This window comes from Saccostrea echinata, unplaced genomic scaffold (genome assembly GCF_033153115.1).
Source record: "Saccostrea echinata isolate AGI-Se365-2 ecotype Australia unplaced genomic scaffold, CSIRO_AGI_Sech_v1 ptg000004l, whole genome shotgun sequence".
Lineage (NCBI taxonomy): Eukaryota > Metazoa > Mollusca > Bivalvia > Ostreida > Ostreidae > Saccostrea > Saccostrea echinata.
In genome coordinates, this window is record NW_026889753.1 from 1,741,328 (window position 1) to 1,755,087 (window position 13,760).

The window sequence follows — 13,760 nt, forward strand, 5'->3', positions numbered from 1 at the left end:
AAGGTAAACTACTATACTCACAGCATATGGAACTTCTGGATTGTTACAAACAAGGCAAGGATCACTTTCCAGATAATATCCATCAAAGTCCACTAGACCTTGCAACATGCTGTAAACAACATTTACATGTTACTTTGAACATCAACTTAAGAGTTTTGCCAAATCAATCTTTCTACATCTACTATTTTATGCTTCTTACTTGTATATCTGGGCATTATGATGGTTTGTTAAAACTTGATTTTCCTGTCTCAACACAGCAACTGCTTTATCTAGGTATTCTTTTGTCTGCAATTAGTTGAACAGTCTCAGTGAGTAACACACATGTATATTATATGTGTACATCAAATTTATGAGGTTTAACAGGAACTTAGAGATTTAAGAAGATTATATGTTGACAACATTTATGGAAATCTTTAATATGTAATTCAAAGACTCAAAAAGGGAGGAATATTATCTGATTTCCTGTATTTTAGACACCGATACAGCTCCCATCTGGAAGAATCCATACTCTTAGTCTACAGTAAAATTGTTTCACTTATTTTTCAAACTTATCCAACTTCAATTACTTTTTTCTCAGAAGTCTGTGGAGTTTTCAACAGGAAGTAGCCAAGCAGATCCACAAACTGAGATGCCTTCCGTCCATGCTGTGGTAGCTCTTTCCAAAGATCCCATAATAGTTGTAGGAGTCTCTCCTGCTCAGACAAACTGGAGTTCTTATAGATACTGTGTAACAGACTGTGAGCCTGCCAGCGGATACTGGTCGAGTTAGATTCCAGGAGGAAGGTGCGTACAAACTTCACCAAGAGGTCTCTGTCAAGAATCTTCATCAACAGCTGGACCAGGCTCAGACAAAGTGCCTCATCATGTTTCTGACCATCATCTGAATCTGTGAAATGAGAAATGTACAGATTTGAAAATCTGAGTGTGTTTTGGTTTAAATCTACACCAATCCTTCATTACATCTAGATGCATGCTTTTCTCATTAAAATCCCCTGCATTTTAAAGTACATGTATATGTGCAATGTATATGATATAATCAAAACAAAGAGAAATTACATTCTTTACAATATCTTTTACTGGGTAAGTGTTGTTTATAGATACACATGTATTTATAATGACCCCACCCTGAAGTCCAGTAGAAGACTGTCATTCCTTACAGCAATTACTAGTTCACATTACATTGGTCGATTCATTATATGCCTGTTCACTATAAGCGTGTTTTCTGTACTCTTAAAACCTATTTGTATATGTACAAAGAAGAAATACCAGATATCATTCAGCAATACCTTGGTCATTTTTATCCTTGTCCTTATCCTTCTTGGGTTTCCCTGGGGATCCTGTTACACTGGATTTCCCTCCATCTTTCCCCTCCTCTGATTTATTTCCACACAGGGCACTTTGTAACAGCTGTAGAAGGGTGGGGGCTACTCCCTCATTCAGGAGGATACTGGCCCTCACCAAGAATATCATCACATCTAAAACATACATGTACCTCTGTGTAATGTTTTTATTTTAGAACCTGCTGCTAATTTTTAACTGGTTTTATATTAGAAGTAACAATACTTGTTTTGAGATCACACTTACTTTGGTTGTCTCTACAATACAGCTGCCAGTTAATAGGCCTGCTACTAGCCGTATCACTGCAGAATTTCAAATGCTCAATCTGCAAATAAATTAAATAATTGTTCATGAAAAAGTGTTCAAAAAGAAAAATACAAGTACATATACATCAAAATATAAGTACATACCGTATATACTCGCCTATAAGTCGTTTTTTTTGGAGTTAAATTTTGGTCCAAAACTCTATGTCCGACTTTTAGGTGAGTCATAAAAAGATTTGTATTTTTCTGGAGGGTGAAATGTAGCATTTTATAAACATTTCCAACGATTATCTTTGAACAAAGTCAGGATACATTATATCATCTATGTATTCTAAGATTATGCATAAACACATGATAAAGTATAAGTATCACATATTTTAATAAATTTATTTTTATCTAAGTGTGCATTGCTTATTTTTTTTAATGGTTTAAAATTACATATCAGCGTCATTTCTTAAAACGTAAATTGAAACCTGGTTAAAAAAATCAGAGCATTGATTTGAAATTGTCAACTAATCCTAACGAAAAGTTGTACCGACTTATAAGCGGGTCAATGGCCATTTCCTCCAAAAAAACCTCAAAAAATACAACCGACTTATAGGCGGACCGACTTATAGGCGAGTATATACGGTATATCTCAAGTAACTTGATGATCTTTTAAATAACAAAAATGTTTAGCATAACTGAGTATAAATGAACTTATCTGCAAGGATATAACTCTCAACACTCAAAAGTACATAATGTGTTTTGTGTTATCATTTTTCGGTACAACTTGCATGTACTTCTGGTATGCAGTTATAATTCAATTCCAAGAAGAGCATTACTAAGCACTTACAATATTGAGGAGTGTATCGTAGTTGAGGATGACAGGAGCGGGTGTAACCTCAGCCTCATTGATGTCTAATCCTCCCTCCTTACACAGTTCTGTCACGGTCTGAAGGTGCGACTCCACAGCATGAAGGTCCCTTAACTGTCTGTATCTCTCTTTTGTACCACTGATAAACAGTAGCAGCTAAAATAGATAGTATGTTCAAGTAATAATGCATTTGTTTTATCTGATGATTCCTCTTATCTTCTATGTATGACGACTTTAAGGCTGAGATGGTATACATTTAGATATACATGCATAGCACATAAGAATGTATGACAAACCTTTCTAACTTGACGTTTGAAGTAAGGTGTCTGCTGCGTCATCATGTACTGAAGAAATAAAAGTATTAGCACTTTATAACACATACTTTGTCCATCGTTGATGAAATACAGTAAAACACATTCATAGAGAAGTGCCAAGGAAGGACATTTTGCTTCATTATAAGCTTAATTCGTTATATCTGTTAAGGTTACAATATCTTTTAAACTCACAGGGAATGAAAATTACTTGGCTGTAAGCATTTATTCATTACAAGTGCTATATGCATGTTTTACTGTAGATAGTGAAATGATCAAGGCACACTTTTCAATGCACTTAAATATGACAAAGTAAATTAATTTAAGTTGTAAATTTTACAAGTACCTCTGACAAAATTGTGTTCCATTGTTTTTCAAATGTTGCAGATGGAACACTAGAGACACTCTCTGAAATCTTCTTGAGCTACAAGAGACATCAACAAGAAGATCAAGGTAATAATTTGTTTAACTAAAAGAAAAAGAATTCCTCACATATCAAATCATGAGAAAATCTTAGCCTACCTGATATGGCAGTCTAAGAACCATTTCTGTCAGCATCTGGGGGTAATCTTCAAATACATCATTAGCATGCCCCTTGACATACTGTCGTAGGAAGAAAGGGGACATGTCTGGGGGTGGGGATGTGGGGTGAGGCTTCAATAATTGTCCAGTTACTGCACTACCCTCTTCCTAAAATGAAGTGACATTGTCTGATAAAACAGATTACATGTTAGTCTAAAATTATAAGTGCAGAAAACAGACCAATGTATAAATTACCTAAGTACATGTATCTGTATTAAACAGTAAATTTTAAAACTTTAACAAGTGCACAGAGTTGTGCGACTTCTCAAATGTTTGAAGTATTACTTACTTCTGTAGCTGAATACTGTTTCCAAAATGGCAGCAGGTTTTGAAGAATAGTAAGGCAGTAAGGAATGGCTCCACTTGATATAAGAGCTGCTGCTGTGGCATTACTGATGAAGGAGGAGGAAGACTGAAACCAAAATACAACACCCTGTAAGTAAAGTGGTAAGAAATCAAAACCATAAACTGATTGAATGTTTGACATTGATTACCTCCCCAGCAGGTTTATTTCCTGTTTTTGTTCTTGACAATAGAACACTTAGCAATCTTAGAAGGACAAGTTTGACTTCATAGCACTGATTTCTGCTGGCAATCTGCTCCAAATCCTGTTGAAAGAGAAAAATTCTTTGTATTCAATAATAGTTTCACATCCCTTTTTTCATACAAAAAATGGCATTTTAATTTGTGAAAATTAAGCAAAGTTGTAAAGCAGCCTTACTTTTCCAGTGAGGTCCAATTCCTTGACAATAGCTGATAATAAAGCATCCAGAGCTCCTTTGTCTTTTTCTTCCTCACTGTCCAGATCTGATGTCAGCATTAGTAACACCTAGCAACAAATAGAAATTTTCATAAACATTTCTAAACCAGTCTATACAATAGAATAAAACTTGATAGATTATACTACCTACCTGCATGTACGGTATCACTCTAACACCTCCTACATTCCTCATCTCTGGCAGATATTGTAAAAGTCTCTCCATTATCATTAAGCGCAAATTATGCAGCCTGCAAAACAATGTACATGTACATCCATTTCTTTTACTGAACATAGTACAATACAAATATTTACATGATACATGTATCAAGTGCTTACCTGACTGAGGCATCATAGTCAGCATCAACATCTGTGCCATCTACCTCCTGTTGTAGGGAGCTACTTGGTATACCCACACTGCTGGTTTCACTCCTGGGTCCAAATGTATTACTCTCCCTATCTCTGTCTCCATAAGCACTGCTTCTTCCACTCACTGTAATAAAAATTTTCAACATAATTTCAAATTTCACCCATAAAGTCAAAGTTAGAACAAACATTCATTTATCAATAGATCTGTTTAAAAGAGACATGAAATTCTGTCCCTCACAAACTAGTAAAAGTTGCTTGTCCATGAACTTTGACCCCATAAATTACAATGATTCCAAAGTATTAAGCAAATTTACAGCCAAATCTCAAAGCTTTTACCTATGGATTCTATGGCACTTCCTCCACTCTCTGAACCTGCACTACCAGCATGCTCTGCAGGAGAAGTACGGAGGGTGGATCCATCAGTGGCGGCATTACTCCCCATTTCATCATCACTGCCAGGAGCTGAGGCTGTAGTGTCTGACATTGGGCCCTCCTCAATAGATATGGCATTCTGCAGAGCAGACTGTCAAAAAAAATGAATGATGTTTTACTCAAGCTTGATAAAAGACTACGCATTTTACTATTTAGAAGTGAAGATTCAAGTTTACCTGTACATTGTTAAGTCCAAGTCCTTGCAAACCAAGAGAGTTACTATTTCCTGGCTACAAGTGAAGAAGATAATTTCATAATTCTGAATTGACATACAAAAATACATTGAATGTCCAACAGAAAATACAGTGTTAAAAATTTATTTTTAATTTACATTTTCTCTAGTTATATTTACATGTTGATCATTTCTTACGTTATTGTACAAGTTGTAAGTTGTATACCTGGTCTTGGAGACTGAGTGCTATGGCCAGTTCTACCATTGTTTCATCATCAGCATCAGGTGGAATATCCACCATGGGAAAGTTACGACTGGCTAACAGAGCCTCTAAGGGTAACCGATTCCCTTCCTCAGGCTCAGGGTCCCCTGGCTCAAGAACCATGGGCTCATCATGCTCCTACAAATACATACATGTATATACATGTACATGTAACACTTTATTCAGATATCCTCTTAAAAAAAGTGTCCACATTAAATATTTTCATACATGTATATTTATTTATTGCAGGCCAAAAACATTAGAGTGGAAATCACTCAGGTCCAATTTCAATACATTTCTTTTATTAGTAATTTGAATTTGAATACACATACTACATACCACAACTTCAAATTGTTCATCAGCATCATCTACATCATTGTGTTCCTCTATCTCTACAGAGTGAGGAGGGGGCACAGGTTCCACAACATTCTGTACTGGTTTATCCCCCTTGTCATTGTCATCATCATCTTCATCGTCGTCATCATCATCATCAGCTCCACCACCTACAAGTTTGATAAATTCTTTGCATGAACTCAATGTTTGTAATGAATCTATAATTCAATCTTAAATTTGTCAGCCTTGAGATTTACTTCTTATACATGTATAAGAACCAATGTACATTATATGAGTCACAGCTTACAGCTACAGCTATAGTTTACACCTGTGTTTCATTTGAAATGTCAAATAAAAACCCAGAAAAAAAAAAAAATTAAATTTACAAAAAGGTTATTTTCATCCATAATTACTCAGATTACCTGGTGAGTTGCACCTTGGAGGAGATGGTATAAACACCCTTCTTCGTCTGTGTCTGGGCCTCAGACAACGAATCAAGGCCTGCTTACACGAGAAACTGACCAGCTGGTCAGGACACAGTAACATTTTCACATACAGCTTTGTAGCCAGGGAAACATGGTCAAAGTCACTGATAGTGAAGGCATGGATAATCTCCACCAGGGCCCCTACTGTAGCATCCACATGTGCCAGGCCTGGGAGACACACAGGGGCTAGCATCGGGTTGGCAGGCTTAGCACTGTGTAAGGCCCAGAATGCCTCCATTAACTGGGTCACAAAATGTGTTCTCTCTTTGGGGTCAAGGTCAGAAAGACTAGCAATAGATGGTGCTGGTTTCTCATCTTTTTCATCTTCTAAATCTGTGACTTCTAAAACTATAAATTTGTAACAGACATTAATGGGTTAATCTACATGTACATTTGCAGATGTACAATGTGACTTTCAATTCTTTAGAGCTACAGCTCAAAACAGAAAGTAGCCTTTGAAGTATTGAAGTAAAATGGTTACTATCTGTTTACCCTCTTCATCTTTGTTTCCTTTCTCAGCAAACTTGATGAGGTTGTTAGGCCTGGATACAGCGACAGATCTGGCTGTCACAAGAAGTCTCTGATAAGCCTCTACATCTAAAGCTTTGTCCTTGTTCAGACTGGCCATTACATGTTTCAGCTCAGCCTGGTCCTATAATTAATACAAAGGTGACTATTTATAGGATAGATGTTTATATAAATACTGTACAATAGTGACACCAAAAAACCCAACTTGTAGTGTGAATGTCTCAAAATATTAGAGTTGTTGCATTACAATCGCCATATTAGAGCCTTTAATTTACCAACTGACTCCAAAAATCACAGACTTCTTACCATTCTTCTATGTAATATATACATGTACATGTATATGAAGTCTGTAGGTTTAAATTTAAAATCTGTAGCTTGAAAAAGTGTTACTGGAGGACAGGAAGAGGAAAACTGATTACTATAGAGCACCCTCATCTTGATGCAGGATTTAACTAGTAACAACATTAAGTCTATAATGTTTACTTTGTGGTTGTAGTATGTAAAATGTACTAACACTATAGATGTGGTAGGACTATGAGGTGATTATAAACACATAATTACCTTGTGGTTGTAGTAAGCCTGTGAGGTTGGGAAGAGAGAGGCCAGCAATGACTTGGTATGTGACTGTACACTGTCTGGCATTGGTAGATTGAGGAGACTCGTAGCAATATCTAGTGTGTCTGTTCTCATCTCAGTTATACCCTGTCAACAGGAAATGGTTATTATCAGCATTACTTTAAACTTTCAAAAAATTGACTTATATTGCTACATGTATTAATGGTTATAGAAAGATAAATTGTGAAATGAGGACAAACTGTCATAAGAAACAAACTTTACTCAAACTGTAATTTGTCATGCAAGTGTACAAATGTTTACCATCTGCATGTATAAAGGGGAATAATATCACCAATCTAATTTTCATTAAAAATTCAATAATGAATTGTGTATATCCAGTACCTTGTCTTCCAAAGGACATGCAGCAAAGGCTCCATCCAACACTTCCAGGGCACTTCCCAACAATCTGTCAGCTGAGGTCAGCGGGAGAGGGGCTGCTGAGGGGACCACCTCATTTTCGCCTGTATTCATACCTCCTGATGAAGACAGCGCTTTCTGAGTCTGTGATTCCAGGAATTCGTCTGGTTCTTCTGGCCATCCAAAGGATTCCTTAGACTTGACAAAAACTTTTATAAAGTCCATCATTGTCACTCCACCAGGATCCACACTTGCTCCAACTGTAAATGAGAATATTATTTCAATTCATTCTCAGTGAATCAAATTGGTCAATTCAATGGGTAATTTGATCTTTGAAAAAAATCTCTTTCACTTCATTCTGCTTTTTTAAAAATCCTTTATTATATACAATTTGCATTAAAATCTAATTAGAAGTATGCTGCAAAATCCTACATCCAAATAAAAAATTTCATAAAAATTCACAATTTTTATTAATTTTTTGCCTCTCTGTAGAAAAATTGATCGATTGAGACTAATATGAAATTAGTGTCGAACTTGCATAAAGACTGATATACATGTATACATTCTGAAAATCTTACAATGAAGTGTGATTTTTTTGTCGGCAGTCAAAGATTCTTCTCTTGTGAAGGGCAGGTCAAACCATCTAGCCCTGGTAATTTTCACCTGTGAAGAAATAATCAAATTAAATCATAATTCATTAATTATTACCTAATGTTTCTCTTTCATACATGTATCTGTGCTCATTCATTACATTAAATCAACAAAGCCTACTTGTGTGGTTCTTCCAAAGACTTCAATATAAGATGGGGCTCTCTCAATGCTCTGGGTCCCAACCAACACTCGACATCCCACCATTACATTGGCAGAGTTCGTGTTACTGATCTCCACAGTAAACCCAAATGGCTAAGATAATCAAAATAATCAGTATTATATTTACTGATTTGTAACATCAGATACATGTGCACAATGTTCCTAAATTTGTTCAACCACAGTGTTGTAAAAAGAATTGTGAATTTCATTTCTTACATACCTTTGTACTTGCTACATACATCCCAATGGTATTGAGCCTATGCTTTATCTGTTGAGCATTGTAAATCTGTAGTAAATCATTTCCACCAAACTGTCGAGAAAAATCATGGAATAAATAAGCATAGGAAACAACCCATCCAGAAATAGATGGAATTGAAATATCTTTTGATTTATGGTTTTTTAATTTAAATGTTAGCACCACCTACCTCTATGTCATTACTCTGCTGACAGTGCTCAAAGAAATCAATAGGAAATGAAACTGATCCAGTGGGCCGACCTACCATCAAATGAAACACATTACACAGTCAAAATCTTACTTCAAATTTAATAAATTTGATTCAGTAGCAATCTAAATCAACAGTATGTTTTATAAAGATACCAGACTTGACCTGATTTGGTGGATCTCTTTTTCTTGATTGGTTTGAGGACAGAAATGGGGCTCTGGGGCTGTAGATAGGGGGACAGCCAGAAATTTGTGGTGTTAACATTGGCCATGTATATTCTTAAGCTTCCATCTTCACAAAGTAAAATCATAGTGGTTCTGTGTTGCTGAAATAACAAAATTTCAAATAAAGTAAAGGCACTTAGAATTTCTATTCTGCAATGAAATGCTTCTCTGAAAATCTAGAAACCCATGGGCCATAATCGTCACTCATGTGTCATTAGACAACCTTTACTGAGCCATATTATATACCTATTCCTTTGTTTTACTTGACATTTTGAGAATTTTTTCCTTATTTTTTTCATATGTATATTTCATGTAAAAAAAAAATTGTAGCCCTTTTCTTCTAGGGGTCATGCTTTGAACAATAATTAATCTACAATATACAAATATGCTTACAAGATAAATATGCAAAAGATGCTAGTTATCTGATTTAAGTGTTGATCATATTTGAAGCTTACTAATTTCACAACAGAAAGAAAATCTCACAAGTCAGCTGTACCTGATCTGAATTAGAAGCTGTGTGTCTTATGGCAACAACATCTTGAATCTGAAATAAGAATTCAAAATATTACATGTAATTCCATAGATTTAGTTTTTTCTCCACAAGTTTCTTGTATTCTTTGAGTATTTTACCTTAGATATATCAAATCCTTAAATATCTTGAAGTTTCTTCTCGGTCCCATTGAGTTTGAGATAACGAGGTTTGGCTGTATTAAAGTTTGGTTTTTTTTTTCTCTATTTAATGCATTTGTGAAATCAGAAGAAGTGATAAAGCTATATGCATGATCATGTACCTTTGCTTTGGCAGGGACAACCTTGATTTCCTGAACCATGATGCTATCGAGCTGTATCATGAGAACAACTGGATTGTTGGAGGTCTGTGTCATGCTGTACATCAGACCTGTATGACCAGGGACCTCTGACCACTGGACTAAGGGCTGGACAGAATTACTCCCTTTTGAGGTTCCATTACTGCAAGTAAAATACATGTATAAGGTTGTAAAAGGTGGAACCTTAATATAAAGCAGATGCTCATATCATATTTTCTTAAACAAAAATTTTCTAAGTACTTACGCTTTGAGAGTAATTGGAAATAGCATTGGAGTCTTGGACAAATCCTTGGACACTGTGGCTGCAAAACTCTTTCCTGATCAGGAAAAAAGTTGAGAAATTTTAGTATGTTATCATTTATAATTTCTTTTCTATATTTCAAATCTTAAAAGTAAGCAGTATAATTACCTTGAGTATAGCTAAAGAAGATCAGCTGGAGAGCATGTGAGTAGTAAACAGACACACCCCCTCCTGCTACCAAATTGTTCACTTCCTGTTGCACAATAAATTGTTAATGCATGATTAAAATTCTCACTAAAACTGGTGTTACAGTGTAATTCACTCCTTAAAATCAGTTTAATTTTCACTTAATATTATTATATCTTTGCTCCAGAAAATCCAACAATTCACAATGATTTTCAGACTTTACTCTTAACTGAATATAATGTTGTAAAAGTCAGTTATACCTTTAAGTCTGAATGTTCAACATCCATGACGTTGGTAATATAGAAAGGGCCATTCTTGGCACTGCTACTCTCATCCATGATCTGAGTGTATATATAACCACTAGAAGCCATCAAAACTATGTAACGGCCTTCTTCTGTGCATATAAACGTTGCATCTCGAATCTTGCCACTTGGCAGCAAAAAGTAGAACTGGGGGCTCAGTGCATCGACACTTAGGTTATAAATCTGTAAAAGAAGTTAAAATCACGACCTTAGACATAATAACTCTTTACACTTTAAAAAAAAGTTAATAGGGAAGCATCTAAAAGTCTGGCTGTATATATTACCTTGACAAAATCTGCTGTAACGATGGCTAGCTCAGTCTGAGTGCCTGGCAGCCAGATAGGTTTAATGATGAAGTTTCCAGAAGTCAGAGTTGGGTGGAGGACAAGGTGATCTGACACCTGCCCAGAGCTGGTAAATGTCAGAACATGGCAGTCCTACAAAAGCAAGTACATGTATTTGACGAATGCAATTTTCTAGCTGAAAACTAATTTTTTTTACCTTATTAATCACTGCCCCTACAAAATGTGCATAATGTTCTTTAAGTAATGCAATCCTCTACTGAAAAACTACTTTTCCTTGACTTTATTATTAACTTTTCCCCCCTTTAATATTACCTTCAATCCAGTAACTGCTAAGTAATCTTCATTACAAGGATTTCCCATGATAGACAACACGGTGAATGGGATAGGAGCTGATGCCAGTCTCTGAAAGATGAATAGACTTAGTCAAAATCTTATAGACTCCCCCTCCCCTAAACACAAAAAAATACCTTCACTCTTAAATTTTACAACAGTGCTGCAGGTGTAACTCCATTTTTCAAAAGAATTATATTTTCTTAGGACACGTATATCTTTCATTCAATTGTTCTGGAATTAAGAATTTCTCATTGAACAGAAGTACACGTATATCTTACTGTCAATGTGAGTTTCTTTTTGCTGGAGTCTGCTTGTTTGAGCAGTGCTGACAGTTGGAGGATTGTGATTTTCCCTTTTTCATGACTGACAGCTAGGTGTTGCCTCTTGCCATGGGGAGAAGCTAGCACACACATAGCAACCCTTCTCAGGTAATGAGAGTTTATCAGCTGTCGAATCTGCTGTCCTTGGTCTCCACTGTAGTTCATCCTCACATTCTCAAACGCTCCCTCCTGAGAGCCCAGTGTTACAGTCTACAATACCAAACAATGTGCATCATGTAACCTAACCTGTTCTGAGTCATCAGTTTTTACAGCACCATGGTATGAAAATGATTCAAATGTACATTTTAAATTTATACGTGTGAACTATAAATCAATAGTAATAAAACAAACTTTTCCAGTGCCAACTGCACTTTAGAATCCCTAATTCTTTTTAGATAGATGTCTTGTTCAACTTTTCTTCGGGAGGCGGTTCACAATAAATGTACATGTGCATTATTCAAGTCAAATGAGATGATACATGTTTATTTACTCTTGTTTTTTGTTAATGCCTTTTACTAATTTTGATGAGAGGGTATGTACATGTAACACAAACCATGAGTTCATCTGTGTGCTGAGTGAGTTTGGGGGTGTTGTGTAGGGTATACAGAGCTTTCTGAGCTCTCTGGGTGCTCCCCATGGGTGACACCTTCAAATAATTTTCTGTCAGAGATGGAAGTATTGTCTTCAACATATCAAGTACCACACCTACTGTCTCACTGGAGTCCTAAAATAAAACATTAGGTTTATATTCTAGACATACTTTAGGCTGTTGTTTTACTTTAAAGGGATTCAAAATAGTAAATAAAGATTATAGCCGAGTGCTACATGTGAATTAACTTTGATTATTTATAATTGAAATTCATTATATCCATTGAGTTTATATGTTTTTAAAATACAGGGTACGAAAATCAATTCATTGCAAATGTGAATTCATTACAAGTATGTGCACCGTAACCATGTTTTACTGTACTGCACAAATATTTTTGAAACTGTAAGGACTGTAGTGTTGGAAAAAAATGTCTTCAAGCAAGTTACACTGTACTTTAACAAAAAACAAAATCTTAGGAGACAAATGACATGAGAACATTTTTCCTTTAAAGTTTAATCATTTTACCAGATATCCTATCAGAAGATCTCTGCATCCTTCAAGCTGTTTTCCCAGGAGTTCCCTTGTCTTGTTTGCCAGTTCTATGGCTTTGTTGTCAGCCTTGGTGTTTTCTGAGGGACAAGGGGAGGACAGTCTTCTCCTAAGACTGCTCTGTAACATGGTGTCCATAGAGAAAGGGGACTGTCCAGCTATGCTGTCATTACAATCCATGGCACTCTGTGGAACCCTCTTAACTAATGCCTAAATACAATAAGTCAATCTTACAACTCTTAAAAACTTTACCATGGAAGGAATTATGTGGCTTTATAATCAATGTATTTGCAATTCGATCTTTTCAAGGTTGTATTCAAATGCCTGCATTTTAATTTTTATAATTCCAGTAAATCACCCAAAAATAGAAAATATGAAATTTTTCTTAATTTAAATGAGCCATAGAGTACCACAAATATTGGGAAACATATATAATCTGCCTGTTAAAAAGTATCCAAGTGGTCATTAAATGCAAAATTGTTGTTTCATCAATAATTGAAATTTGACCTTCATGCATTATTTTTGCATTCTTCAACAAGAGGCTGTTCAAATAAAATGCATTGTTCTACCTTACAACTTCCATCCTCTTTTGCCCCACAATCACAGAAAAAGGAGCCAAACTTGGCATATGTCAGGTCATGGTCTTTGTGGCAAACTTTGGCACAAACAGTGCACACACCTACGCCATCCACCATCTTACAAGTGTGACAGTGGTACCTAGTGAAATGTTAAAAAAATGATTTATTTTTGTATTCAATTCGTCATAATTTTGCAAAAAGTATACTGTACCAATTAACAGTCTTTTAACTACATGATTATTTCAAAAACTTAATTCAAAATCTTACCAGTGCTGGTTCATAAATTCTTTCTGGGTTATAGTGAAAGTACAAAGTTTGTTGTTCAATGACTCCTCATCCTGCAACAATACAACAAATTTCCTTTATGTAAATTTGAAATAATGTTTCTCTGCT

The 13,760-nt window shown here is 35.5% G+C and overlaps 1 protein-coding gene across 1 annotated transcript in view; it reads right to left on the bottom strand.

Moving 5' to 3' along the window:
* The window catches only part of LOC133178983 (E3 ubiquitin-protein ligase UBR4-like), a 50,802-nt gene that overhangs the window by 12,726 nt on the left and 24,316 nt on the right, over nt 1–13,760 (bottom strand). The window contains exons 34-72 of the mRNA XM_061313650.1: nt 13,635–13,705; nt 13,359–13,506; nt 12,766–12,999; nt 12,205–12,375; nt 11,610–11,861; nt 11,311–11,400; nt 10,978–11,130; nt 10,652–10,876; nt 10,374–10,458; nt 10,209–10,281; nt 9,929–10,106; nt 9,634–9,681; nt 9,079–9,238; nt 8,896–8,966; nt 8,691–8,780; nt 8,432–8,563; nt 8,239–8,323; nt 7,646–7,920; nt 7,250–7,390; nt 6,653–6,812; nt 6,098–6,508; nt 5,682–5,845; nt 5,307–5,480; nt 5,085–5,138; nt 4,813–4,999; nt 4,447–4,600; nt 4,262–4,358; nt 4,072–4,179; nt 3,845–3,958; nt 3,640–3,762; nt 3,291–3,458; nt 3,115–3,192; nt 2,754–2,801; nt 2,437–2,613; nt 1,585–1,663; nt 1,287–1,475; nt 567–886; nt 200–285; nt 22–109 (exon numbers count right to left, since the gene is read on the bottom strand). Of these exons, the coding sequence (XP_061169634.1) occupies nt 22–109; nt 200–285; nt 567–886; nt 1,287–1,475; nt 1,585–1,663; nt 2,437–2,613; nt 2,754–2,801; nt 3,115–3,192; nt 3,291–3,458; nt 3,640–3,762; nt 3,845–3,958; nt 4,072–4,179; nt 4,262–4,358; nt 4,447–4,600; nt 4,813–4,999; nt 5,085–5,138; nt 5,307–5,480; nt 5,682–5,845; nt 6,098–6,508; nt 6,653–6,812; nt 7,250–7,390; nt 7,646–7,920; nt 8,239–8,323; nt 8,432–8,563; nt 8,691–8,780; nt 8,896–8,966; nt 9,079–9,238; nt 9,634–9,681; nt 9,929–10,106; nt 10,209–10,281; nt 10,374–10,458; nt 10,652–10,876; nt 10,978–11,130; nt 11,311–11,400; nt 11,610–11,861; nt 12,205–12,375; nt 12,766–12,999; nt 13,359–13,506; nt 13,635–13,705 (5,661 nt within the window). The remainder of the gene's footprint in view (nt 1–21; nt 110–199; nt 286–566; nt 887–1,286; nt 1,476–1,584; nt 1,664–2,436; nt 2,614–2,753; nt 2,802–3,114; nt 3,193–3,290; nt 3,459–3,639; nt 3,763–3,844; nt 3,959–4,071; nt 4,180–4,261; nt 4,359–4,446; nt 4,601–4,812; nt 5,000–5,084; nt 5,139–5,306; nt 5,481–5,681; nt 5,846–6,097; nt 6,509–6,652; nt 6,813–7,249; nt 7,391–7,645; nt 7,921–8,238; nt 8,324–8,431; nt 8,564–8,690; nt 8,781–8,895; nt 8,967–9,078; nt 9,239–9,633; nt 9,682–9,928; nt 10,107–10,208; nt 10,282–10,373; nt 10,459–10,651; nt 10,877–10,977; nt 11,131–11,310; nt 11,401–11,609; nt 11,862–12,204; nt 12,376–12,765; nt 13,000–13,358; nt 13,507–13,634; nt 13,706–13,760) is intronic.